This window comes from Cebus imitator, unplaced genomic scaffold, assembly GCF_001604975.1.
Source record: "Cebus imitator isolate Cc_AM_T3 unplaced genomic scaffold, Cebus_imitator-1.0 Scaffold38, whole genome shotgun sequence".
Lineage (NCBI taxonomy): Eukaryota > Metazoa > Chordata > Mammalia > Primates > Cebidae > Cebus > Cebus imitator.
In genome coordinates this window covers 4,305,066-4,329,780 of record NW_016107353.1, presented here as the reverse complement: position 1 = coordinate 4,329,780, position 24,715 = coordinate 4,305,066, and the positions used below count along the sequence as shown (strand labels likewise).

The following is a 24,715-nucleotide window of genomic DNA, read 5'->3' as shown; positions in this document are numbered from 1 at the left end:
AAAAGAAAAGAAAGAAAGAAAACAAGTAAAAATCCTATATCTCTGAATCATCTGTATGTGGGAGAAGATATCATGACTCTTTCTGAGGCTGTGAACACACCTGTTCATCTGAAAAACCATCCGGGCCCATCAAGGAATTCTCAAACCATTATTCACATTTGAAATGTAGATGCCAATGATCCATGTTTTCAGGGGATTTGAGTGTGGGCTCCAGCAGAAGGGAAGAGAAGGCCAGTGATGGAGTAAATAGTAGGTAGCCACGGATGAATGATCAGTTTGGGTATCCTATGGTCCTGTAGACCTCAAGAGGACATAAATACCACTTGTTAGACTGTGAGCTCCTTGAGGGCAGAGTGCTTGTTTCTAATTCATCTTAAAAATCACAGAGCCTGACTAGAAAGCTTCCAGTAAAGTTTCATTGAATTAAACTAAATTTTCTCCATTAGGACTCACTGGGAAGGAAAGAAAAAGGAAGGCTGAGGAAAACGGAATCTCTCATCTGGCCTACCCTTGCTTCCAAATACTCAGTACTCCTGTAAAGAATCCAATTTACAGCCAGTTGCTGTCAAGTATGATTAGTGAAAATGATCTTTTTTCTCAGTAAATGGCAGCTTTCTAGGTATAGTTGCCCTGTGCCTTGCTGCAATTTGGCAGCTCAGACCCACCAGTGCAGAGAGTCTGGGAGCCCTGTGGGGTGGCTCTGGAGCTGCTGATGGAAGGCTCAGGAATCAAGGCTTGCTGAACTCAAGGTTCAGTCAGTTTTCCCTGCAATAGGGCCAGTCGCAGGGAGCAGGCAGGTCTGTGATGCAGCCAGAGAAGGTGGGGTTGTGCCCACTGGGAAGGGGGCTCTTGCTCTACCAAGGAGGAGGCTGGATGCCATGGTGCAGAATCCTCTGGGGTCTTGGCTCCTACTTGTCCACCACTAATTAATTTTTAGGTTTACAGTTGGTGTTTTCTTATCCAGGACATCTGGTAATCAAACATTCCCCTCGCTTAATTTTTTTAGTATTCCCTGAATAGTTTTCCTCAGTTACTTAAGAAAGAGGCTTCCTCAGCAGCTGTGCTGCAAAAGACCCAAATGTACTGCACATCCCAGGAGTGGCCAAATGGGAGGTCAAGGGGACAAGGGTCTGTCGTAGGCACTGTCCTCCTCTGGGCTCCTCTGACATTGGCCTGGTGGCTGGGATTCTTCAGAATAAAGGCCTAGTGGGTCACAAGTTTAGGAGAAGTTGGGGCTGTTCCCTAGGCTACTATCGGTGGTGGGCAAACATTGCAGAAGGCCTTATTTTTGGAAAGCCAGTGTGGAATACTCTTTTGTGCAACTGTAACTGAATCAATTGGGATTTTTCATTGGTGAATGGGACACTCATAAGTTTTAATATGCAAAAATGAATTTACTTTTATTATTACTTAAATTACATCATGTAATTTTAGTACGCAAGATTTAATTTACTAGGAGCCAGGATTCTGGGTGTTTAAATCCTCGCCTCCAGGGAGCACAGCTGTCCCTTTGAGGAAAACCTAATTTCTCTTCCATGTCTGTGTAATTTTGGGGCAAATCTGGGGAAATAGTGAATTCTCTCTTACTGTCATTACCGTCCATGTAAACTAGATATCAGGGACAAGAAAAATCTTACAGAAAAGTCTAGCTGAGGACTCTAGCTTATAGTACAATGAAAAGACCTTAATCGTAGGCCTTTAAGAAAAACATTTAGGGCAGTTGTGGTGGTTCACTCGTGTACTGTAATCCCAGCACTTTGGGAGGCCGAGGAGGGCAGATCTCTTGACCTCAGGAGTTTGAGACCAGCCTGGGCTACAAGGTGAGACCCCTGTCTCTACAAAATATACAAAAATTAGCCGGGTGTGGTGGTGGGAGCCTGTAGTCCCAACTACTCGGGAGGCTGAAGTGTACAGATCACTTGAGCCTGGGAGGTGGAGGCTGCATTGAGCGGAGATTGTGCCACTGCACTCCAGCCTGGGTGACAGAGCGAGATGCTGTCTCCAAATAAACAAAATAAAATAAAATAGAAAAATATTCAAAAGGCCTTTTTGTTTGTTTGATACGGAGTCTCGCTCTGTTGCCCAAGCTGGGGTGCAGTGGCACGATCTCGGCTCACTGCAACCTCCGCCAGGTCCTGGGCTCAAGCCATCCTCCTACCTCAGCCTCCCCAGGCATGCGCCACCACACACGGCTGAATTTTTCTTTTCTTCGTCTTTTTATTTTTTATAGAGATGAGTTTCACCATGTTGCCCAGGCTGGTCTCGAACTTCTGGGCTCAAGTGATCTGCCCCCGCCTCGGCCTCCCAAAGTTTAGGATAACGGGCTTGAGCCACCGCGCCCGACCGAGGGCTTAACTCATGTTTATGAGTTAAATTAATTTTGAGGAATTGAACCAAACCGAATGGAATGGGAGCTTGCAGAGCTTCTACTCAAGGCAATTACTAGGCTGATGGACTGGAAGGAAATAAACCCAATAGCTGTTGGCGTGGCTGAGTCTCTACCGAGGCGCAAACACCAGTAGCTCGCGCAGGCGCAAACCCAGGCCCTCAAGCAGATGGGACGGCGGGCGGGGGAGGGGCGTTCCCTGGGCCCCGCCCCGCCCCGGCCGTCTTTAGTTCCCGGCATCGCCACTAGGGGCGGCCGCGGCCTCCCCAGCGGCAACGGCCAAGAAGCTGTGCGGCCCAGGTTTCCAGCCGGGCCCTTTTCGCAGCCGGGCCCCAGCATGGCTGCCCCCAGGGCTACGGGCCGGGCAGCCGCTTCGCTCTCGCTCTCTTGACATTTCTTGGTTTCTGTGCTCTCCTCTTCCCCAGACCACCCCAGCAGACATGTTTGCCAAGGCCTTTCGGGTCAAGTCCAACACGGCCATCAAGGGGTCGGACAGGTGAGGGAGGAAAGCGGCCTGCTCTGCCCACCAGAACAGCCAGACGTCTCTTGGGCCTGGCTGGCCCATAGCCCTTGCTGGTCTCAGCTGACATCCTCGGATGGAGGCCGAGGGATGTGCCAGGGAAGGGACCCTAGGAGGCACGGGTGGTTTAGATACATTTTGAGGTAAGAATGGAGAGGGGAGCTGGCTCTCTTGGATATTCTAGTGAGTTTAAAAGAAAACGTAGTTAGGTCAGTGTTATATTGACTGTAGACTATTAAAGGTGTTGTGGAGGATGCAGAAATGAAGGAATACAGGGTTCCTGCCCTCCAAAGAGCTTAGTGTCCCTTGGGAGAGATCGGATGGGATACCAAGAATTAAAAGTGTAAGAGAAAAAAATGACCAGTGATTACTTCTGGCAGGAGAGACAGCTGGAAACTGAGGTGGGAGAGAATAAGGCACATATGTTAAGGAGAACTGTATCTGTTCAGACGGGGTCACAAATGGAGATTGTGTTTGGAGTTCTGTAACCAGTGCTTTATAGTTGTCTATAGGTGTCATAGTAAAGTTATTTAATTGTAAACTGGCAGATTTGCGAAGCATATATGAGAAAGCAGTGGGCTCAAGGGCTAGGCATGCAGTCAGGAAGGCAGGGCTGTTTCCTGTGTCAGGCTAACTTGGGTTGTTCACTGGGGCTATTTTCTCACCCATAAAACAGAAAGGCATGCCCCAGGAATGAGTGAAAATAAATGACAATGGATGAAAAAGTTTAGGATGTTTCGGAAGAGTGTGAGACTAGGACATCTTAAACCAGGCAATCTTTCTTTGGCCCATGTGATTTTATAGGGAGCTCTTTTGAGTTCTTGATATTTATTAAAGTCCATCCAGGCAGCATTCACAGTGCTGGTGTGCTTTCTACAGGAGAAAGCTTCGAGCCGATGTGACAACTGCTTTCCCCACCCTTGGAACAGATCAAGTCTCTGAGTTAGTGCCTGGAAAGGAGGATCTCAACATTGTGAAGTTGTATGCTCACAAGGGGGATGCGGTGACTGTATATGTGAGTGGTGGTAACCCCATCCTCTTTGAACTGGAGAAAAATCTGTATCCAACAGGTATGACAACAGGATGAAGATGGTGATTATCATTAGGTAGTTCTTGCTTAACATCTGCTTCTGTTTCTTCCATTAACCTATCTCCCATAAAATAAGCACAACATCTTCTAATACCATTCCCAAGGATCTTTATGGACCTAGCATTCCTAGAATTGGGTGTTTCAATTCTATGATGCAAAAGGTTTTCTCCTATGCAAAACCACTATAGGAGGGATTAAAAAAGAGTTAACATAAAGGGTGGTTGCAAAGGGAAGTTCTGAGATGAAGGAACAGTGACTGAGAAGTTCACAGTGGGTTGACTAGGGATAGAGCAGAGGTCTTGAAAAGGATGGAATTTCACGGCATGTAAATACACACACACACACACACACACACACACACACACACACAGAGGGAGAGAGAGAGAGAGAGAGAGAGAGATAAGGTCTAACTCTACTTACTCTGTCACCCAGGCTGGAGTGCAGTGGTGTGATCATAGCTCACTGTAACCTCAACCTCCTGTGCTCAAGGGATCCTCCCACTTCAGACTACAGGCATATGCCACCATGTCTGGCTACTTTTAAATTTTTCAGTAGAGACAAGGTCTTGCTATGTTGCTCGGCCTGGTCTTGAACTCTTGAGCTCAAGTGATTTTCCTGCCTCAGCCTCCCAAAGTGTTGGGATTACAGGCATGAGCAGGGTGCCTGTCCTAAAAAATGTTTCTTAAAACTCTCTATGGCAGGATTTTCCTAAAATACTGAAAAGAGATACTGTGATAGGAAAGAAGCTGGATTGATAGGCTACATACCCTGCTGTTTTCATGATGTACTTTAACCACATGTTTCACAAGGACTTTTTAGGCTGTGACTGGCTCTCTAGGATTCTTTGCCTTCTCTGTCACAAATCTCAAGGACAAAGTCTCCTTTTCTCTTTTCCATAGCTGTTGCACCTTCTTTGTAACTTGGGGCTTTTCATCCTCCAGGGTTGGCTGCAACCATGCAATGCAATATCCTTAGGCTACTCCTGCCTCTGATCTCACTTCCTTGCTGTACCTGAAAACAACCACAATGCTTTTTGACCTAGGGGTTTTACTGCTAATCACTATGGAAATAGAGGGGATAAACATTTTAAACATGGGAAAGTTTGAAAATTTTGTATAGCTGGCTCCCTGTTCTTAAGTTACTTGCTTCTGAAGCCATACATAAAAGCTTCATTGGTTCTCTGCTCTCACTTTTTTGTCCCCTGTGGCCATTTTCTGCTGCTGCAATCTAGGTGCCTCCAAATCTCAAGTGACACCGGTTTCTTAGGTTTTTTTCTTCCTCAAAAATTAAACCTCTCTGGGCATCCCCTTACAATCTTCTTTTTAGCTTTGAGTTGAGTTTCTTTCCTTATTCTAATTAAAGCGACCATAGTGTTAGGCCTTTCCGTTTCTCTAGAAGATTGGCATTTTAGTGGTAGTATTTTCTGGATCTCTTTTTGTACAGTGTACACGCTGTGGTCCTATCCGGATCTTCTGCCAACATTTACAACATGGCCTCTGGTACTCGAGAAACTGGTAGGGGGAGCAGGTAAGAGGATTTTCCTATATTCTGGCTATTGGCTGGAACCAACTTAGCAAAGGCCAACTGATTTGATAAACTTAGCCATTTCCTGGTTTTGTGTAGTTGAAAAATGGAATGTTTTCCCCTGTGTGTTTTATGTTTCTCACTTGGCCGTTTCCACAAGATCTCTGGGCCTCTCTGGCCCTGTTGTAAGTCTTAAATAAGTGTTGTAAAAGTACTTTGTGAACCGCCATATGCTGTACTGTAAATCAATAAGCTGAGTTTAGGAAACTAGGACAAGATAGATCATGTTATAGGATACTCAAACTTTTTTTTTTTTTTTTTTTTNATAAGGACTCGCTCTGTTGTCCAGGCTGGAGTGCAGTGGCGTGCTCTTGGCTCCCTGCAACCTCTGCCTCCCAGTTTCAAGTGATTCTCCTGCCTCAGCCTCCTGAGTAGCTAGGATTACAGGCATGTACTACCATGCCTGGTTAATTTTTAAGCTTTTAGTAGGGGGTTTCACTATGTTGGCCAGGCTGGTCTCGAACTCCCGATCTCAAATGATCTACCTGCCTCAGCCTCCCAAGTGCCGGGATTACAGACATGAGCCACTGTACCTGGCCAAGAGTACCTCTTTTATGCCAGAAGACTGTTAGGAGCTGAGTCTGGAGAGGAAATGAAGGTTCCCACTCCTGGCTTAGAAACCATCATTTGAATCAAAACAAATAACCTGCTATTGGATGGGCGAAGTGGTCATTAAAGGTGTAAGCCACAGGCATGAGACACTGTGCCCTGGCCAGGATACTCAAACTCTGACCTTTAGCCCCCTAAGGGGAGAAGGTCTGATATTGAAGTTGCCATTTTTCATTTTTATTGTCAATAACATAGTTGATACTTAATAACTATTTTTTTGTTGTGTGAGTGAGGAAATGATGAAGTAAAACAGAGTTAGATGGAGGTTCAATGCAGGTTGTGATATTTTTGTTTTGTTCATTGCAGATTTGATGCTGCCTGGACTAGTGATGCCCCCTGCTGGTCTGCCTCAGGTACAGAAGGGCGACCTCTGTGCCATTTCCTTGGTGGGGAACAGGTACTGTGCCAGGCCACCATGCCTCTGGGGGAAAATCTTATGTGAAAGAGAATTTGGAGGGGAATGACAACTTGTAAAGCATGTGAAAAAAAGAGTGAAAGCAAAAATCGGTTCTGGAAGAAGCAGAGAGTGGGACAGAAGGGGAATGGCAGCGAGCCTATGGGAAGTCCATGCGTCTGGGCCGAGTGTATTTGCTGTTTGCTGTTGCTGCTCTGTTTTCTTAGAATTTGCATTTTTTTAGATTTACAGAAGAGTTGCAAAGATAGTAGCGATCTGAAATGTCTTTACCCAGCTTCCACTAATGGTAGCCTCTTATGGGACCACAATATATATTATTGCAACTAAGGAATTAACATTGGCACAGTACTGCTAACTAAACTACAGACTTTATTCATATTTCCCCAGTTTTTTCACTGCTGTCTTCTTTCTGTTCACGTATCCAACCTAAGATACCAAATTGCATTTAGTTGTCGTTCTGTTTGTGACCTTTTTTCGGTCTTTTCATTATCTTTCATCACCCACACACTTTCTCCCTATATCCATATCATCATCCTCATCTTTAAATTATTTTTGATAGCTTTATTGAGATACAGTACAGTTGACATACAGACAGGATCTCACTCTGTTGCTCAGGCTGGTCTCAAACTCTTGGCTTCAAACGATACTCCTGCCTTTGGCCTTTGCCTCCTAAAGAGTTGAGATCACAGACATGAGTCACTGCTTCTAGCCTCCACTGCCTCTATTTTTTTTTTTTTTTTGAGATGGAGTTTCACTCATGTTACCCAGGCTGGAGTGCAATGGCGCGATCTCGGCTCACCGCAACCTCCGCCTCCTGGGTTCAGGCAATTCTCCTGCCTCAGCCTCCTGAGTAGCTGGGATTACAGGCACGCACCACCATGCCCAGCTAATTTTTTGTATTTTTAGTAGAGACGGGGTTTCACCATGTTGACCAGGATGGTCTCGATCTCTTGACCTCGTGATCCACCCGCCTTGGCCTCCCAAAGTGCTGGGATTACAGGCTTGAGCCACCGCGCCCGCCCTCCACTGCCTCTTTTTAAAAATAAGAAGTAATTGTATGAATCACTCTGAAAAATCAAAAGTCCCCCGTCACCCCACAATCTTTTTCTCCTGGGAATAACCGTTTTCATTTTGATGTGTCCTTCTTGCTGTTGTTTTACACATATATACCTGTGCATATAAAAATATATGGCTTAGGGTATATGTGTTTAAAAATTCAAATAAAATTACACTGTGTATGTGGTATTTTTTCCGCTTAATATAGTGTAGACATTTTCTTTTTTGTTTAATTTTTATTTTTAAACTGTTACATCTTAGTATTTAAATATGGACATTTTCTACGTCAGAACAAACAGATCTGCCAAATCTTTTTACCTTCTGTGTCATGATGGAAGAGGCCCTCTCCTGGTGGACGTTGAGGTTGCCTCCAGTTTGTTTCTATTACAAACGTTACCTTATTGATGCCTTTAGGGACACCATTGCCAGTATTTTTTCAGAGTAGATACTAAAATGCAGAACTGTTAGGTTGAAGGTCATGTAGTTTTTACTCCTACCTGCAGCGTATGTAGAGCCTATTTCCCTGTACTCTCGCCAATACTGGATATGATGGGTCATCTTCATTTGCGTTATGCTAGTGAGTGAAAAATGACATCTCACTTTTTTTTTTTCATGGAGATGACCAAGATGGACTCATTATATTGATAATTTCTTCTTCTTCGAGAGAAGGAAAGAGCAATGTTAGGCATGAGAGGGATCAGTGTTTAAAGATCTTATTTTTGCTACTCATATTCTTCTATTTTCCTTGAATGCTTTGAAACCAAGCACCTAGAAACTTTCATTTACCTATAGCAGAAATTACAGTTGAAAAGAATGATGGTGTCACTGTTTTTCTCCCCTAATATTCTATCTGAGGTGGGAGGAAACTATGTAAATGCATATTTGGCCTGTTCACTTTAGCCTTTGGAGTATATATGGGGGTGGAGCTGTGGATGGTTTGTGTTGGGGGTAAGGATATGAGGGGTTGTTAAAAATACAAGTCATGTTCAAGACTGGAGTTCTCAAGCCATTGACCTTTCAGGGGTAGAAAAGAAAAACCTTCTTTTAAGAACTGGGAAAGAAGCCAGATTCAGATTTTGTGGCAGGAACTGACCTATAGGTACAGTTAGCAGAGCTACCAGATTTAGAGTAAGTTCAAGTATTGGGAACTCTTACTTGGACGTTGGCTACCTTGTCAGACTTATGTATTCCCTGGCTGTTATCCAGCTAGCCACCCACCCTTACAGGTAATATCTGATTGATCAATGCTTGAGTAACGGAGATTTACTCATCTGACAGAGATTTCTCATCTGGGCTTTGGAAGTGACTGTAGTTACTATATATGTGGTTGTTTTTGATATCCTGGAAATATCCAGTTCTTAGATACATAGTTGCACTGAGTAACCCTCTTATAAAGTCAACTCAGAAGGAACTTCTCTACTTGGCCCTGCTATGTGTCTCTTCTCTCTTCCCTGTGGCATCCCTCAGCCTAATTTATGATATATGAATTGCCCCACCTTTAAACTTCCTTATGGGATTGCTATGACTTCATTAGGGTAGAGGAAATAATTTATATTTTTGAAATTAGTGAAAGGGAGCATTAAATATCCTTCCAAGTCTCACCTGGATTTATAAAACAAAGGCAGTGATACAGTCAGCAGAAGAGTTGCTAATACAGAAGTTTAATGTTTGGTCAAAGGATTTTTGAAATTTATAGGTAATCTGAAGAAAACTGAAAGTGGACTGAGTTTGGTTTTATGATACAAGACCTTCACATTGGCAACCCTGGTATTTCTACCGCATGTGTCAGAAGATGATCCTAACATATGCCCTTCCTGCAGACTTTTCCCGACCCTGGTCTCTGGCTTCTTTCTTTTTAGAGCCCCTGTAGCCATTGGAGTGGCAGCCATGTCCACAGCTGAGATGCTCACTTCAGGCCTGAAGGGAAGGGGCTTCTCTGTGCTCCACACTTACCAGGACTACTTGTGGTGAGTACAGAGTTTCTTCTGTTTCACAGACAGCTGAGGCAGGTGGGGAGAAGATGGGGCCTGAGATTCAGGAGTGAGAGTTTTGGTCCTAGCCATGTCATTAAACAAGTTGCTGACTCCAGACTTTTATTTCCTTGCCAAATATAAAGAAAATAATTTTTTTTCCCTTGTTTGGACAAGTAATGAGAGAGAACTTTGGCTATTTTCTAAGTGAATTATAGAATCTTAGACCTGAAAGAAGACCTTAGGGATTGTCTGCTCTGCCCCTCTGTACAGTGACATTCCTTTTTTTTTATAGCCTTGGTCAATCTGGCCCTAGCTGCTGTGCACATTTTAGGCATCACGTAGCCCCATGATGAGGTTTCTGAATCCAAATCACGGCCGGGTAGACCTTTAGGCACCAGGACAATAACCTGATTACTTTTATGTTATTCAAATTTCACATTCCATACTCCTCCCCGTCATGGAAGTAACACATTCTGACTGTAAAGGTTGCATTCTTGAGACACGTACCTGTTCATTTTTCTGGTTATCTTCTTGTCATTTTACCAAAACAGTAAGCAACACTTTTTTCAAAAAACACATTTAGTCAAGTATTGTGGCCTGTTGGTATGTTTTCTAACCCAGTCTTGGAATTACTAATTTTTTTGGTTTCGAGATGGAGTTTTGCTCTTGTTGCCCAGGTTTGAGTGCAACGGCACAATCCCGGCTCACTGCAACCTTCACCTCTTGAGTTCAAGGGACTCTCCTACCTCAGCCTCCCAAGTAGTTGGGATTACAGGCACGTGCCACAACACCCAGCTAATTTTTGTGTTTTTAGTAGAGACAGGGTTTCACCATGTTGGCCAGGCTGGTCTCAAACTCCTAACCTCATGTGATTCACCCGTCTAGGCCTCTCAAAGTGTTGGGATTACAGGTGTGAGCCACCGCTCCCGGCCGGAATTGTTAATTTTACGAGTACTGGCCAAGACCTCCTTTGCTGGAGGTACAACCTCATTTTAGCCTGCTTTTAGATATTTGAGGGCTGATGACTGATGTTTTCATAGCACCTTGGTTTTTTGTTTTTTTTTTGTTTTTGAGACGGAGTCTCATTCTTGTTGTCCAGGCTGGAATGCAATGGTGTGATCTCAGCTTACTGCAACCTCAATCTCCTGGTTCAAGCGATTCTCCTGCCTCACCCTCCCGAGTAGCGGGGATTACAGGCACCTGCCACCATGCCTGGCAAATTTCTTTTGTGTGTGTATTTTTAGTAAAGACGGGGTTTTACCATGTTGACCAGGCTGTTCTTAAACTCCTAACCTCAGCTGATCTGGCTGCCTCAGTCTCCCAAAGTGCTGGGATTATAGGCGTGAGCCACTGCGCCTTGACTATCCCTTGTTTTTTAAGTATCAGTCCCGGCAACAGCAATCAAGGTCAGGAGTTTGTTTTAGCAGCAGCTGTTTTGTTTCTCTCCCTGCACCTTGAAAAAAATATTTATGGTATTTACCTGATCAGAATAGCCCTAACATACCCTTCGGCTTTACTGTGAACAATACTGATAAGCATTGCCATAGCTATTAGTTAAAACTTAGTTTGATTTGCATAATGTTGGCTAAGATAAAGCTTTTTACTTCTCTGTGTGCTTTGCTATGTGGCATCGTTTTTTCTTCTGTCTTTCTAAGGCTTAGTGGCATGAAACCATGATAACCTCTGCTTTCCAAGTTCGACTGCATTTGATATAGCACAGAAGCCATTGATTTTGCAATCCTTGAGCAGTCCAGGTGTTTGTGTTTTATTACATGTGCTGAGCCCTGGGTTTGCATTTCACCAAACAGATATTACAGATGCATTGGTGATCTTATTGTTCATATTTAATTCCAATTGGTTTTGTTATTAACTCAGATGGAGGGAACATTTTTGGGAGTCTATCTTAAATGGTTTTTTCTTTAATCTTTCTTAGTCCTGCGGTGTCTATTAATAGTATTATTCTTTTGGGATAGGGAAGAGACAAGACTTATTCTCTCCATTTCAGAGAGGAGGAAACTGAGGCATGGGACTTTTGGGGCCCAGAATTGAAAATGCACTTGAGATGAGGGCACAGGCTCTCTGCCCCTCCTCGTCACTCCTGCGCGTTGGCTCTTTGCTATCTCTGACGTCACTGCTGACTCTTCTGTGGCCAGGGTTGGAGAGTATTGTGGCTGCTTTTTGGTATTTCTGACATGAGGTTTTTCCAGGCGGTCTGGAAACAAGTCCTCTCTACCTTCCATTGCTCCACTGGCCCTGGATTCGGCAGATGTCCATGAAGAGAAGGGGGCTGTCCAGGTGGACTCCACCCTGCGGGGAGACATGAGGCACATGACTCTGGAGGGAGAAGAGGAAAATGGGGAGGTTCATCAGGGGTGTGAGGAGAAGCCCCTCTCAGAAGCCTCAGAAGACACCAGCACTGGGGGCCTGAACCAAGACTCCACAGATGGCAAAACGCTTCAAGGTATACCTCTGGGAGCAGAAGGGCCCATCTCCCTGCCTCTCAATTTGGGAGCCTGACGAGCTCCCCTCCACTGCTGACTAGAATGGCCCTGAAGCTCCGTGGGAGGAGGGGAAGGTACTTACCTTTTGTGAGGGTGGCACAGCAGCCCTTTCACATCTTGTTTTTGAGTCCTTTCCACATAAGTCACATCTCCCTGGGTGCTAATCTCCCCTGACATTTGCCTGTTTTCAGCTGCAAAGCCCTCCAAAGTTTCTTCTGGCTCGACTTCTGTGGGTGAACACTCCTAGCTTGGTGGGACTTTGTGGTTTGATCCCTTCTCTGGGGTCAACCCTCTTTAAAGGCTCAGTGCTCAAGAGAGTCTGGGAGCTTTGGTACTTGGGAATGGGTTCCTTTCAGAGCCAAGGGTGTGAGGTAGGGATGAAGCTGGGGGTCAGTTTCTTTTACCAGGTGTGCTGTATCCCTCAGGAAGGATGTGGCTCTTGTCTTTTCCCTGCAGAGCAAATGGATGAGTTGTTACAACGATGCTTCTTGCATGCCTTGAAGTGCCGAGTCAAAAAGGCTGACCTCCCTTTACTCACCAGCACTTTCCTTGGAAGCCACATGTTCTCCTGCTGGTATGGAAAGCACTGATGTGGGCTGGAGGCCGGGGCCAGGGTCTCATGTGTGATCCTTGGCAGTAGGACAGGATGGGGCCGATGTGGGAACTGGCTGAGGGACATGCCATGGAAAGAGTGGAGGGGAAGACTTATCTAACAAATGAATTAGTTCTTGAGTTCTAAAAACTTAATTCTTAGCTTGCTAGGCTGTTAAAACAAAATCTTAAATTTTAGCCAGTGAAAGGATATTGAAAACTGGTAAGTTAAAATTCCTGAGATTCCATGAACATTTCCTCTGCTGTGGGGGTTCTGGGCAACCTCACAAATCGGGCAGCCTGTCCTGTGCAGGAAGTGTCCCAGGGCAGCCTCTTTGTCAGGAGGCTTCTTCTAGAGCATTCAACCTCCTCACACTTCTGAAAAGTAGGTGGGGGCCCAGATTAGGTTTTATTAGGTGGAAGAATTGGTGTGAACACCCCCCCGCATCCTGGCCCACCCCATCCAAAAACACAAGCCACCAGGACAGGTAGTATTGCATGTGGATGGAACCTGGATTTTGAAGACAGAGCCGTATGGGCTCAACTGCCAGCTCTCCAGGGTGTTTGAGCAAGGTGCATTTTAGCTAGTTACTGGGCTTCTCTGAGTCCTAATTTCTAATAATCATGGGATTGCTGTAAAGATTACATAGCCTGACACATAATAAGCATTCAGTAAATACTAAGCATTCAGTAAATCATATCAGGAGGTTTGCTTATTAATTTTTACCCTGAGATTGAATTTATTTATTTATTTTCTTTCTTTCTTTTTTTGTTTTGAGACACAATTTCACTCTGTCACCCAGGCTGGAGTGCAGTGGTGTGATCTCGGCTCACTGCACCCTCAGCCTCCCAGGTTCAAGAGATTCTCCTGCCTCAGCCTTCCCAAGTAGCTTGGATTATAGACACATGCCACCAGGCCCAGCTAATTTTTGTATTTTTAGTAGAGGTGAGGTTTTACCATGTTGGCCAGGCTGGTCTTGAACTCCTAACCTCAAGTGATCTGCCTGCCTCAGCCTCCCAAAGTGTTGGGATTACAGGCATGAGCCACTGTGCCTGGCCTGAGTTTATTTCTTTTTGAGAATCTAGCTGTGATATTTTTAAAAAGTGACTTTTAATGTAATCTCTTCTCATTCATACTTAGGCTTCTTTAAGCTATACTGTACAAGTGTGGTATCTGGAGTGTGTGGAGGGATACTTGGTAATTTGTCCTGACTTTCTTGGGTTACAAATAACTGAGAAAGGAGCCCCAGAATGTTCTCTAGGATAAGATTCTGGGGTGGATTCTAGCAGGACTCCTTGAGAATCCACAGCACATTTTTCTGTAAAGGGCCAGATAGTGAATGTGAATATTTTCAGTTTTGCAGGCCATACCATCTCTGTTGCAGCTACTCGAAGCCACCATTGTAGCACTAATGTGACCATAGACAGTAGATAAGTAATTAGTGGGCTGGACCTGGCCCCAGGATGCAGCTTGCTGGGCCCCACTCCAGGCCTGGCTGCCCACAGTGTGAGTTTGCTGTTGGAACTTTGGAGGCCACAGAAAGTTGTCTGGTCTGGGAGGAATCTAAGGCTGTATCCAATGCAGTAGCCACTGACCACATGTGACTATTTTCAGTTTGAATCAATTTAAATATATACAATTTAAAATTCAGTTCCCTTTGTCACATGAGTCACACTTCAAGTGCTTACTACCCACATGTGGCTAATGGCTGCCCTGTTAGACAACACAGAGAACATTCTACATCTATGGAAAGCCCTGTTGAACAGCACTGGTTTAGAATGTCCCATAGTCTGCACCCCTCTCTGATGCCACCCCTCAGCATAGAGTGGCCTGTGGCCTCTCTCTGAAGGCGGGGGAGGAAGGCTGAGGAAAAAGGCCCTCGTCTCAGTGTCAGGCAGGTCCCAGCATGACTGCTCGTTAGCTTAACTTGCCTTTTCCATCTGCCATCAGCCCCGAAGGACGACAACTGGACATAAAGAAGTCAAGCTACAAAAAGGTAAGCAGGAATCTTCTTTGCAGACCCATGCAGAGAGTTGTGTAGGTGCACATACGACACAAGCCAGATGGATGCTGGGGAAGCCCTGTCTACCAGGGCTATAATTAAGCTTTTTGGCTCCAAGTATAAGGGGGAAGAAAGAAACTCCTTGGGCTGAGGCAGTTGGTGGCACCCACTCTCCTTTCTTCTTTGATTCCTTTATATCTGATTAGAGTTCTGAACGGCCTCACTGGTTAGTCTCTAGCAGCTTCTTGCTCCCTGGCCCTCAGGCTGGGGGCCTCCCAGTTTCTGGTTGATGAAGGCAGGGGCTGCTTCATATCCCTGCACAGTCCCTGCCTAGCTTACTCTGGCACATCCTGGGTGCTCAGTATGTGTATGGAATCAATGAAGTCCCCTACCACTGGCCCTCTCTCCCTTAGCTCTCTAAGTTCCTGCAGCAAATGCAGCAGGAGCAGATTATACAGGTGAAGGAGCTGAGCAAAGGGGTGGAGAGCATTGTGGCTGTGGACTGGAAACACCCGAGGTGAGTGCAGGGGGCCTGTCACTGTAGCCCAGCTGGTCCCAGGGCACCTGGGCCACGGACTGGGGATTGCTGAGATGCTAGTATAAAATGTGTTTTTTCTTTCCTTCTGCTGGGTTTTAGGATTACATCTTTCGTCATACCCGAGCCCTCCCCGACCTCCCAGACTATCCAGGAGGGTAGCGGGGAACAGCCCTATCACCCTCCAGATATAAAACCCCTCTACTGTGTCCCAGCCAGCATGACCCTGCTCTTCCAGGAGTCTGGCCACAAGTGAGTTTTTGGAGAGCAGCCCTTCTCTGCCTGCTTGGTGTTCTGGCCTACAGTTCCTCTCAACCTAAGTAGTGCTCTTTTGTGACTGGCAAAACCTGCTCTGCCCGTGTTCTCCCCTTCTCCCAAATCCAGCTCTTAGCCTCCTTCCCTGGGGAAGTTCCTCCGGACGAAATGAATGAGTAGGTCTCACCCTTTTCTGCCTGTAGTTATTCTTTGTGTGGTCATGCTCACTTCAGTCAGGAAAAGGGAAGAAACTAGAGGCCAAAAGCTGAGGACAGTCCCCTGCTCAGCAGGGCGTGAGTCTGGGCATCTCTAGTTTGTCTCATGGCACAGTGTGAACTAACCCCCGGGGTCACTTCTCCTCACCTAGGAAGGGGAGCTTTCTGGAGGGCAGTGAGGTCCGAACAATCATCATTAACTATGCCAAGAAAAATGACCTGGTTGACGCAGATAACAAAAAGTGAGTACATGAGAAGGAGTGCTAGATCTTTTTGGGTCTTTATCAGACATCGACACATTTGGGGAGGATGTCTGGGAGGGGAATAGAAAACCATAGCATCTTAGAAGTAACCAAGAGCAGTGGTTTCCAAACCACACGCTGTGGATACCCAAAGCTACTGTCTGGGGTGTTCAGATCCATGTATCCTGTCAACATCAACTTTAAACTCAGTGAATATTCTCTCACAAATACCCATGAATCATCTTTAAGTGGCTATGTAAGGAGTAAAACGCAAGCTTAAAGAGAATTTACTGAAGTCATCATAACTTTTAGTGTTTTTTTACTGATACATATTTGTACATATTTATGGGGTGTGTGTGGTATTTTGTGACATGCACAGAGTGTATAATGATCCAGGCAGGGTGTTTGGGGTATCATCACCTCGAGTGTTTACCATTTCTATGTGTTGGGAACATTTTAAGTCCTCTCTTCTAGCTATTTTGACATATACAATACATTGTCGTTAACTATAATCACCTTACTCTGCTATCAAAGATTAAACTTATTTCTTCTATCTAACTGTATGTTTGTACCCATTATGGTATAATTTTCTTTAAAGGGGATATAGATGGTAAACTACCGGATGAAGAGCATTCCATTAATTGTTTTTTACTTTAATGGCTGGACACTGTGGCTCATGTCTATAATCCCAACATTTTTGTAGGCCAAGGCAGGAGGATCGTTTGAGGCCAAGAGTTTGAGACCCACCTGAGCAGCATGGTGAAACCCTGTCTCTACAAAAAATACAAAAATTAGCTGGGCATGATAGGGCGTGCCTATAGTCTCAGCTACTTGGGAGGCTGAGGTGGGAGGATTGCTTGAGCCCAGGAAGTTGAGGCTACAGCAAGCAGTGATCATGCCACTGCACTGCAGCCTGGGCAACATAGTGAAACCCTATCTCAAAAAAAATTTTATTTTTTACTTTAAAAAAACATCATTATGATAAGTTGAGACCGACCAGCCTAACACCTTCATTTTATGTTTTATTTTTATTTTTGAGACAGAGTTTTGCTCTGTTGCCCAAGCTGGAATGCAATGACACAGTCTCTGATCACTCAACCTCCACCTCCCAGGTTTAAGTGATTCTCTTCCCTCAGCCTCCCGAGTAGCCTGGGATTGCAGGACCTGCCACCATGCCCGGCTAATTTTTGTATTTTTAGTAGAGACAGGGTTTCACCGTGTTGGCCAGGCTGGTCTCGAACTCCTGACCTCAGGTGATCTGCCTGCCTCAGACTCCCAAAGTGCTGGGATTACAGGGGTGAGCCACTGTGCCTGGCCAACACCTTCATTTTTAAGATCCCCACTTCCTTTCATTCTTCCTCACTAGCCAATTGTGATGCTAAGCTCAGAAAGCTGTGGTCACTTGGTTAGTAGCAAAGGAACCTGGTTTTTGGATTTATCCCATCTCACTTTCCCCTCTACCTCCTGCTTTTCCTAGGAAAAATGTACCCATAAGGTACATTGCCTATTGGACTGTGGGCCCATAATTGATTCATATCCTGAATGACTATAAAGGGCATACGAGAGTTGGATCCTGAGTTAGCCTTCGGGTCAGAAGAGACAAGTCTAAGATTTCTTCATTGCCTCTTCTTTCCCTTTAGTCTTGTGAAGTTGGATCCCATCCTATGTGACTGCATCGTAGAGAAAAATGAACAGCATACAGTCATGAAACTTCCATGGGACAGTCTTCTGGCCAGGTAATAGGCATTGGCAGTTTTCTATCTCCAACTTTTCTATCCCCTCCCCTTAGTATCGATCACACTGAACGTTAATACTGTCACTATCTTAGTCTTTGATTTTCTTTCTGTAATTCATACCAAGCCAGTGTACATAAACACAGGCTTGAGGAACTCTGATGCAGTGGGGGTCTTTGGAACAATTTGAGCCAATATAATGTAGGAGAACTTGAAAGGAACAACAAAAAAGAACACTAATTAAAAATAAGAACTTCAGGCAGCTGCGGTGGTGTACATGCCTGTAGTCCTAGCACTTTGGGAGGCGAAGGTGGCAAGATTGCTTGGGCCCAGGAAGTAGAGGCTGCACTGAGCTGTGTTCACGTCACTACACTCCGGCCTGGGTGACAAGATGAGACCCTGTCTCAAAAAAAGAACTTACTCTGTTAAAGTGAGGGCATTTAAAAAAATAGGAAAAAAATAAAATAAAAACTTCAATAAGATTTAGAATCAAAAGAAGGCTGGGGAAGAGTTTCTTAAAGTCTTTAAAGGAAAGATTCTTAATATTCCTTCTTTTCCACCTAACTGAAAATAGTGTATTGTCAGGAGTCAATAGACTACAACCCATGGGTCAAATGTGGCCTGCCACCTGTTTTTGTAAATAAAGTTTTATTGGAACACAACCATATCCATTTACGTGTTGTCTGTGGGCTGCTTTTGTGCTATAATGGCAGAATTGAGTAGTTGTAAGAGACCAGGTGACCGGCAAAACCTAAAATATTTACGTCTAGCCCTTTATAGAAAAAGTTTGTTGATCCTGATATATGTGATAGCAAGAGAAAACTTGGTTAGATAAAAGGTAGAAATACCTCACGGTAAAAGTATTCTATAAAACATGTCAGAAATGTGAAGCAGCACTCACAGGCAATAGGTTGCGGAAGGCACATTCTTGAGACAGGTAGTAGCCTCCACAAGGCAGACAGCAGATTCTCAGAAGGCTAGGTCACTGGACAGTTTCCGGGGGCTCAAGTCACTGATGTTCCCATCTTTGAATCGGCGGGTGTCAACCTTGGCTGCACTTTAGGGAGCTTTAAAAAATACGTAGCCCTGGTCACAGATACAGATTTCATTGATCTGGGCTGCAGCTCCCTAGGGATTTGAATGATTCTAATGTGCAACCAAGGTTGTGAACCTGCAATTTCAGCTTACATCTAACTGCCTGCTGGTAGTCAGGTATGAGGAAATGGTTTCTGTTGGCTTTATCAGTTTGCAACTCATAACTTCTGTTTCAGGTGTTTGGAAAAATTACAGCCTGCCTATCAAGTGACCTTTCCCGGACAAGAGCCCATTGTGAAGAAAGGGAAAATCTGTCCAATTGACATCACTCTAGCACAGAGAGCTTCTAATAAAAAGGTAATTTTTAAAAGACACAATGTTCGAGGATGGCGATTTAATGTTCCTGCCAAGTTCTGGGACCTAATGTGATTGGAGGTTTTTAGATTGGCCTCAAACACATCAAAATTTTTTATCAAACACTCATGTTTGTGTGCCTGGGCGGGGCTCTGTATGAAACAGGTAAAGCTGACCCCCCTTACTCATTGCCCTCTAGGACTTTGTTCTAGGAAACTTGCTAGAGCCTGGTTCCAAAAGTAAATAAGATTTTATTTTTATTTTTTTCTTAGAACTATGTTATGGGCGTTCAGCTCCCATACATGCTTTCACCTCTTAGGCCTTGCTCAACGAAAATAACTTGTAAAAAAAACTTGCTAAAGGAACTGAGTGCGTTTAGCTTAGCAACACAAAGTTGTGGGGAACCAATGACATCTCTCCTCAAATATGTGCAAAGCTGTCCCCTGGCAAAGTAGTGCACTTATTCTATGTGCCTTGAGAAGACAGAAATAGGATTATTAGATGGAAATTCCAAGAACACAGACTTGAGTTCAAAATAAAGAACTTTGTAGTAGTATACAGTTATGAGCATGGGCTTTGGATAGAACTGGGTTCGTATGCAACTGCTGCCTCACTGCCTGCCTTCGGCATGTTACTTAATCTCTTTTTGTCTGAGTTTTACTGTGTGAAAAATGGGAATAATACCTACCTGGTAAGGCATTGTGAGGATCAAATGAAGGAATATCCATGGCTGAAGCACTTGGCATATAAATACTTGGTTCTCAATCATTGAGAACCAGTAATGATAACCTTTATAATAATTAGTAATAGTATTTATTGAGTGTTTATGTGCCAGACACATAATTTAAACAGTAATTTTCTGTTAATAATGAAAAGTAGAACTGTCCAAAATTGAAATTGTTGCTTCATAAAATATTGAACATTTTCCTGGAGGGTCTGCAAGCAAAGATTAGGTGGCCACTTGTTGGGGGAGGATGTAGTTGGGGCTTCATGCATCAGGTGGGCTGTTGGAAGAGATACGGCCTCTAAAGTCATACTGATTCTAAGATTCTCTGGGTCTAGAGCCTGTTGACAAGCGTAAGGCTAGTTGGAGCTTTTATAATCTTTAATTAATAGCAGTCATCCCCCACGCATCTGATAGTAACACACTTTACCATCTGTAGTCATGAATGAGAAAGAATTTGTTTTAAAGTAATAATGGAGAGAATTGTGATATTTTAAAAGCACTAACATTTTTCTTTTTTATTTCAAAGTCACATACTTGTCATTTGTGAAGTTGAATAACAGAAAAATGTTTGAGTTGCTGACTAGATACTTGATATTAAGGAACTATTGTTTGTTAATTTATTTTTAGGTATGATGATGGTTTTGTTTTTATGTTTAAAAGAGCCTTATCTTTTGGAGCTACATACTGTAATATTTATAGATGAAATGGTCTGATGTCTGGGAAGGTTTGATTTAAAGTGATAGAGGAGTGGGGAGTAGACAGGGATATAGATGATTTGAGGTTGGCCATGAGTTGATAATCGTTGAAACTGGTGATAGGTGCATGTGGGTTCATATACTATTATACTTTCATTTATGTTTTAAGTTCTTCAGTCATCAGGTGGGCAGTTGGAAGAGATACGACCTCTAAAGTCTTACTGATTCTAAGATTCTCTGGGTCTGGAGCCCATTGACAAGCATAAGGCTAGTTGGAGCTTTTATAATCTTTATTGATAGCAATTATCCCCCATGCACCTGATAGTAACACACTTTACCATCTGTAGTCATGAATGAGAAAGAATTTGTTTTAAGGTAACAAGGGGGAGAATTGAAATCAAAAAATTTCAAGTGAAATTTGAAATGAAAAAACTTTAAAAAAAAGTAGACATTCTATGTGATACAGAGAGTATCTATCCCTCTAAATATATAACATGTATTGGATGGGGTAAAGAGAGAATCAATTTAGAAGCACAAAAATAAATAAGTGTTTCAGATTAAAAAGCACTATTATAGGAATGGTGAGCCATCAGAGAACACAGGGGCTGAGGAGGCTGCTGAGGCTCTGGAATCCCCTCTGGAGGGAAGGGAATGCAGTCACCACCGTCAGTCTCTGTCCCCACTGTCCCCCCAGGTGACCGTGGTCCGGAACTTGGAGGCCTATGGTCTGGACCCATACTCAGTGGCTGCCATCCTTCAGCAGCGATGCCAGGCTAGCACCACCGTCACTCCTTCCCCTGGGGCCAAGGACAGCCTTCAGGTGCAGATCCAGGGAAACCAGGTCCACCACCTCAGCTGGCTATTGCTTGGTGAGCATCCCCTCTGAAGAGCTGGAGGCATTGGTCTAGCTCAGCAAAGACCTTCCTGCCAACTCTACTTGCGTAATACATACACACACACACACTCCATTTAGGTTTTAGCAGCTAGCAAGAAGATGAAACCAATGTTTGAATCAGATCTTTTGGCCCCTTCCAAATTCAATGCTTTCTCTTCCACTATTAGAGTAGTTTTCTTCCTGGTTGGTCCCTTTTTATAAAACATTTGGTGAGCACCCACATTTTTGTTCTAGGCCCATTGCTGGGGTTTTTGCAGGTATCTCTTTTAATCCTAATGATGCTGCAGAGCTATTATCTGTTTTGCAACTGAGGAAACTGAGGCTCAGAGAGGTTCCGTGCCTTGCCCTGAGATCATCTGACTCTCGAGTGATACCACTGGGCATGGAACTTTTTTAGACTCCAGAGCCTAAGTTCTTTTTTTTTTTTTGAGACAGAATCGTGCTCTGTCACTCAGGCTGGAGGGCAGTGGCGCGGTCTTGGCTCACTGCATTCACTGCCGCCTACACCTTCCAGGTTCCAGTGATTCTCTTGCTTCAGCCTCCTGAGTAGCTGGGATTACAGGCATGTGCCACCATGCCCAGCTAATTTTTGTATTTTTAGTAGATAAGGAGTTTCACCATGTTGGCAAGGCCGGCCTTGAACTCCTGACCTCAGGTGATCCACCTGCCTCGGCCTCCCAAAGTGCTGGGAATCCACCATGCCCAGCCTAAAGCCTAAGTTCTTTCTACCAACTCTGGGTAACCCAGCCTCCAGTTTGTCCTCACTTCAAACCAGCCTTCACAACTCTACCTAAGTCAGCTTTTTTTAAACAAATATGATCATATCACTCCCTTCTAAAAAACTTTGTATGCTTCTTCAGTGCCTTCAGAATTAACTCCTAGGCTCAGTAAGCAAGACCCTCCCAGCCTGAGCCCAGCCCAACCTCAGCCTTACTCCAGCCTTCCCTGCAGGCTCTCTCTGTCAGCTCCTACACCCAGTTATAGGTACCAGCCACTCTGGTGTCCTTGCAGTTCCCCAGATTCTCCTTGCCTGTTCACCCATGTGTGCTTCTACCTGGGCTATCCCTTTGCCTAGCATGCCCTCCCACACCAAGCCCGCCTGACCTCACAGGCTCACTGGCCCAGCCCAAGGGTCCTGGGAAGCCTGTCTGTAAATTAGCATTTTAAACATTGCTGATGTAGTATTTTCCAATTGTGTTTGTATTTCCAGTTAATGTCTGCAGCTTGGCTAATTTTTTCTAATGTCTGAACTTCCTCTTAGACTGAGCTGCTTGAGCCAGAAACCTTGCCTTTTTCTTACTCAGGCCCTGGCGTATAGTAAGTGCTCAATTAGGCAAATGTATTCCATGGCCTATGGCAGTACCTGGCAGTTAACTTACAGAGTTGAGCCCCTTTATGTGAAGAACCCCATACAAGGTACTGAGAAGAAATGTTACAAGGAAGAGAGAGGAGCACATGACTGAACAGACACGGTCTCTTCTGTGAAAAATATAAATGCCTGAAATACACCCAGAAAGTAGCTGTCAGTGTGAAAAATTCAGAAATATACACATCAGCCTTGAGGTGTAGGGATAAGTGGTTAGTCCCAAAGTTGAGTTTGAGCCAGGTGGAATGACATTGTGAGACAAAGGGAACTGGTGGAGGGCCAGCTGGGGACCAAGGTCCTGCTCCGCTGAGGAGTGTGTGCTTTTTGGATTGTAGAAGAGTATCAGCTCCCTCGAAAACACATCCAAGGTCTAGAAAAGGCCCCGAAACCTGGCAAGAAGAAGTGACAGACTCTTTTGTCTCACATGGTGAATCTGGTGGAAATCCAAGCTCTGGGCTGGTAATTTTTGAGCATTTTCAGCTTTTGCAAATACAAAATATAATTCTTTACAAAAATAAATTTTTATTCTAATCTAAATCTGACTTCCCTCTTGTTTCCTCCACTTAGCTAAAACGTTGTACCAATTTTTGAAGTCGGAGTATTCTAAATGGACAGAAGAGGCTGCGGTGGCTGCCTTTCTGCCCATGTGGTTTCAGTGGTTTCATTCCTTCCCTGCTTTTCAGGCAGGCCAGGCCATTCAAAGTTCGGACAGGTGGGGTCTTCCTGTTTTTAAAGACTTTCTACTAAATATCCTACTACCTAATTAACTTCCTAGCCCCAAAACAGTTCCTTCACATCTCTAAAGGATTAGTCACATAGAAAACAGAACCCAGCTGTTCTCTGTCATCAATCAAAGCAACATAAGAAAGAATTGACCCTAAATTGCAGCCCAATTTAGGCTAGGTAGAAATCAGAAACAGTACAAGCATATTAGGACATGGGTTTCTATAAGACAGTGATTCTTCCCCAGCTGTAGGACACTGCCGCTAACTGGTAAATTTGTGATATAACTCCAAGATGACAGCTTTGTTACAGTAAGAGTTTCATTCAACACATGCCCTCTTCAGCCTCAACTTCTTAACGTGGAGGTCATGGAAGAGGTCTTTAGTAAGTCTTTAGAGGATCCATGAACTCCCTGAAATGGTGCCCAAGATTTTGTACGATCATTTTCCTGAGAGATGGACCATGCTTTTGTCAAATTCCCAAAGAGCTCACTTGATACCAGAAAAATACAGAACCACTGCGCTGGTCCCTGCTCAGTTTGTGGAATCATTTCTCTGACTGGATCTCTCCTTGTACAATAGGAGGGAGAACTGGGCTAAATTCCTTGAGTTCTTGGGTTTTACCATTAAGAGACAGTTATACTTGAATTTACTTCCTTGTTTCTTTCTCTTCTGAGTTTTTCTCGAACTGAGATGAGATAAGAAAGACTTAAAAATATCAACAGTATCCACAAATTGCCCATTTGAGCCTTGAAAAGGAAAAAGGGAATGGGTTTGAAAATGTGTGTGTGGCGCTTCCTACTGTCTGTTATCAGGCCCAGAATAGGCCTTTTTACTCGTAACTAAACTCCTTAATTTCACCAATCCTCTCTCTACTGGCATGAACTAGGAAAGGGATTTCCAGAAATTGAGCCTAAACAGGATTGTGTTAAAGCCTTTTTGGCCTGCCAGAGTCTGATCTGAGTGCGTATGATCTGTATAGCAGTAATGAACTATGGTCCTATGTGAATACAAGTAAAATGTAGCACTGTGTAAAGTTCTTTCACAAACTTGATTTGTTCTGCACCATCTTGGAGGGAGTGGAGGCTAAGAAAGGTCATGTCCTGCCTTGTTGATCTCTGCTAAAGACACAAAGCCAGTAAGAGGTAGGGCTGGGTGTAAAATGAACATCTACCCTTAACTGTGGTTTGACCCAGAATTCTGCCATGACACA

At 44.2% G+C, this 24,715-nt stretch overlaps 1 protein-coding gene across 2 annotated transcripts; it reads left to right on the top strand.

Annotated features, from left to right (window-relative positions):
• Window positions 1–2,617: 2,617 nt before the first annotated feature.
• On the top strand, window positions 2,618–23,317 carry EIF2D (eukaryotic translation initiation factor 2D). Of its 2 annotated transcripts, none has more exons than XM_017525254.2 (15): window positions 2,618–2,882; window positions 3,786–3,976; window positions 5,440–5,523; window positions 6,496–6,586; window positions 9,520–9,627; window positions 11,841–12,094; window positions 12,591–12,708; window positions 14,677–14,722; window positions 15,142–15,245; window positions 15,366–15,515; window positions 15,886–15,975; window positions 17,616–17,711; window positions 18,980–19,100; window positions 21,214–21,388; window positions 23,116–23,317. In XM_017525254.2, exons 1-15 carry the CDS (start codon window positions 2,827–2,829, stop codon window positions 23,184–23,186), a joined length of 1,755 nt encoding a protein of 584 aa, XP_017380743.1. In that variant the 5' UTR covers window positions 2,618–2,826; the 3' UTR covers window positions 23,187–23,317. The 2 variants fall into 2 exon arrangements, with proteins under 2 accessions (XP_017380743.1, XP_037593305.1); XM_037737377.1 differs by lacking the exon at window positions 2,618–2,882 and adding an exon at window positions 2,899–3,049.
• Window positions 23,318–24,715: the final 1,398 nt, after the last annotated feature.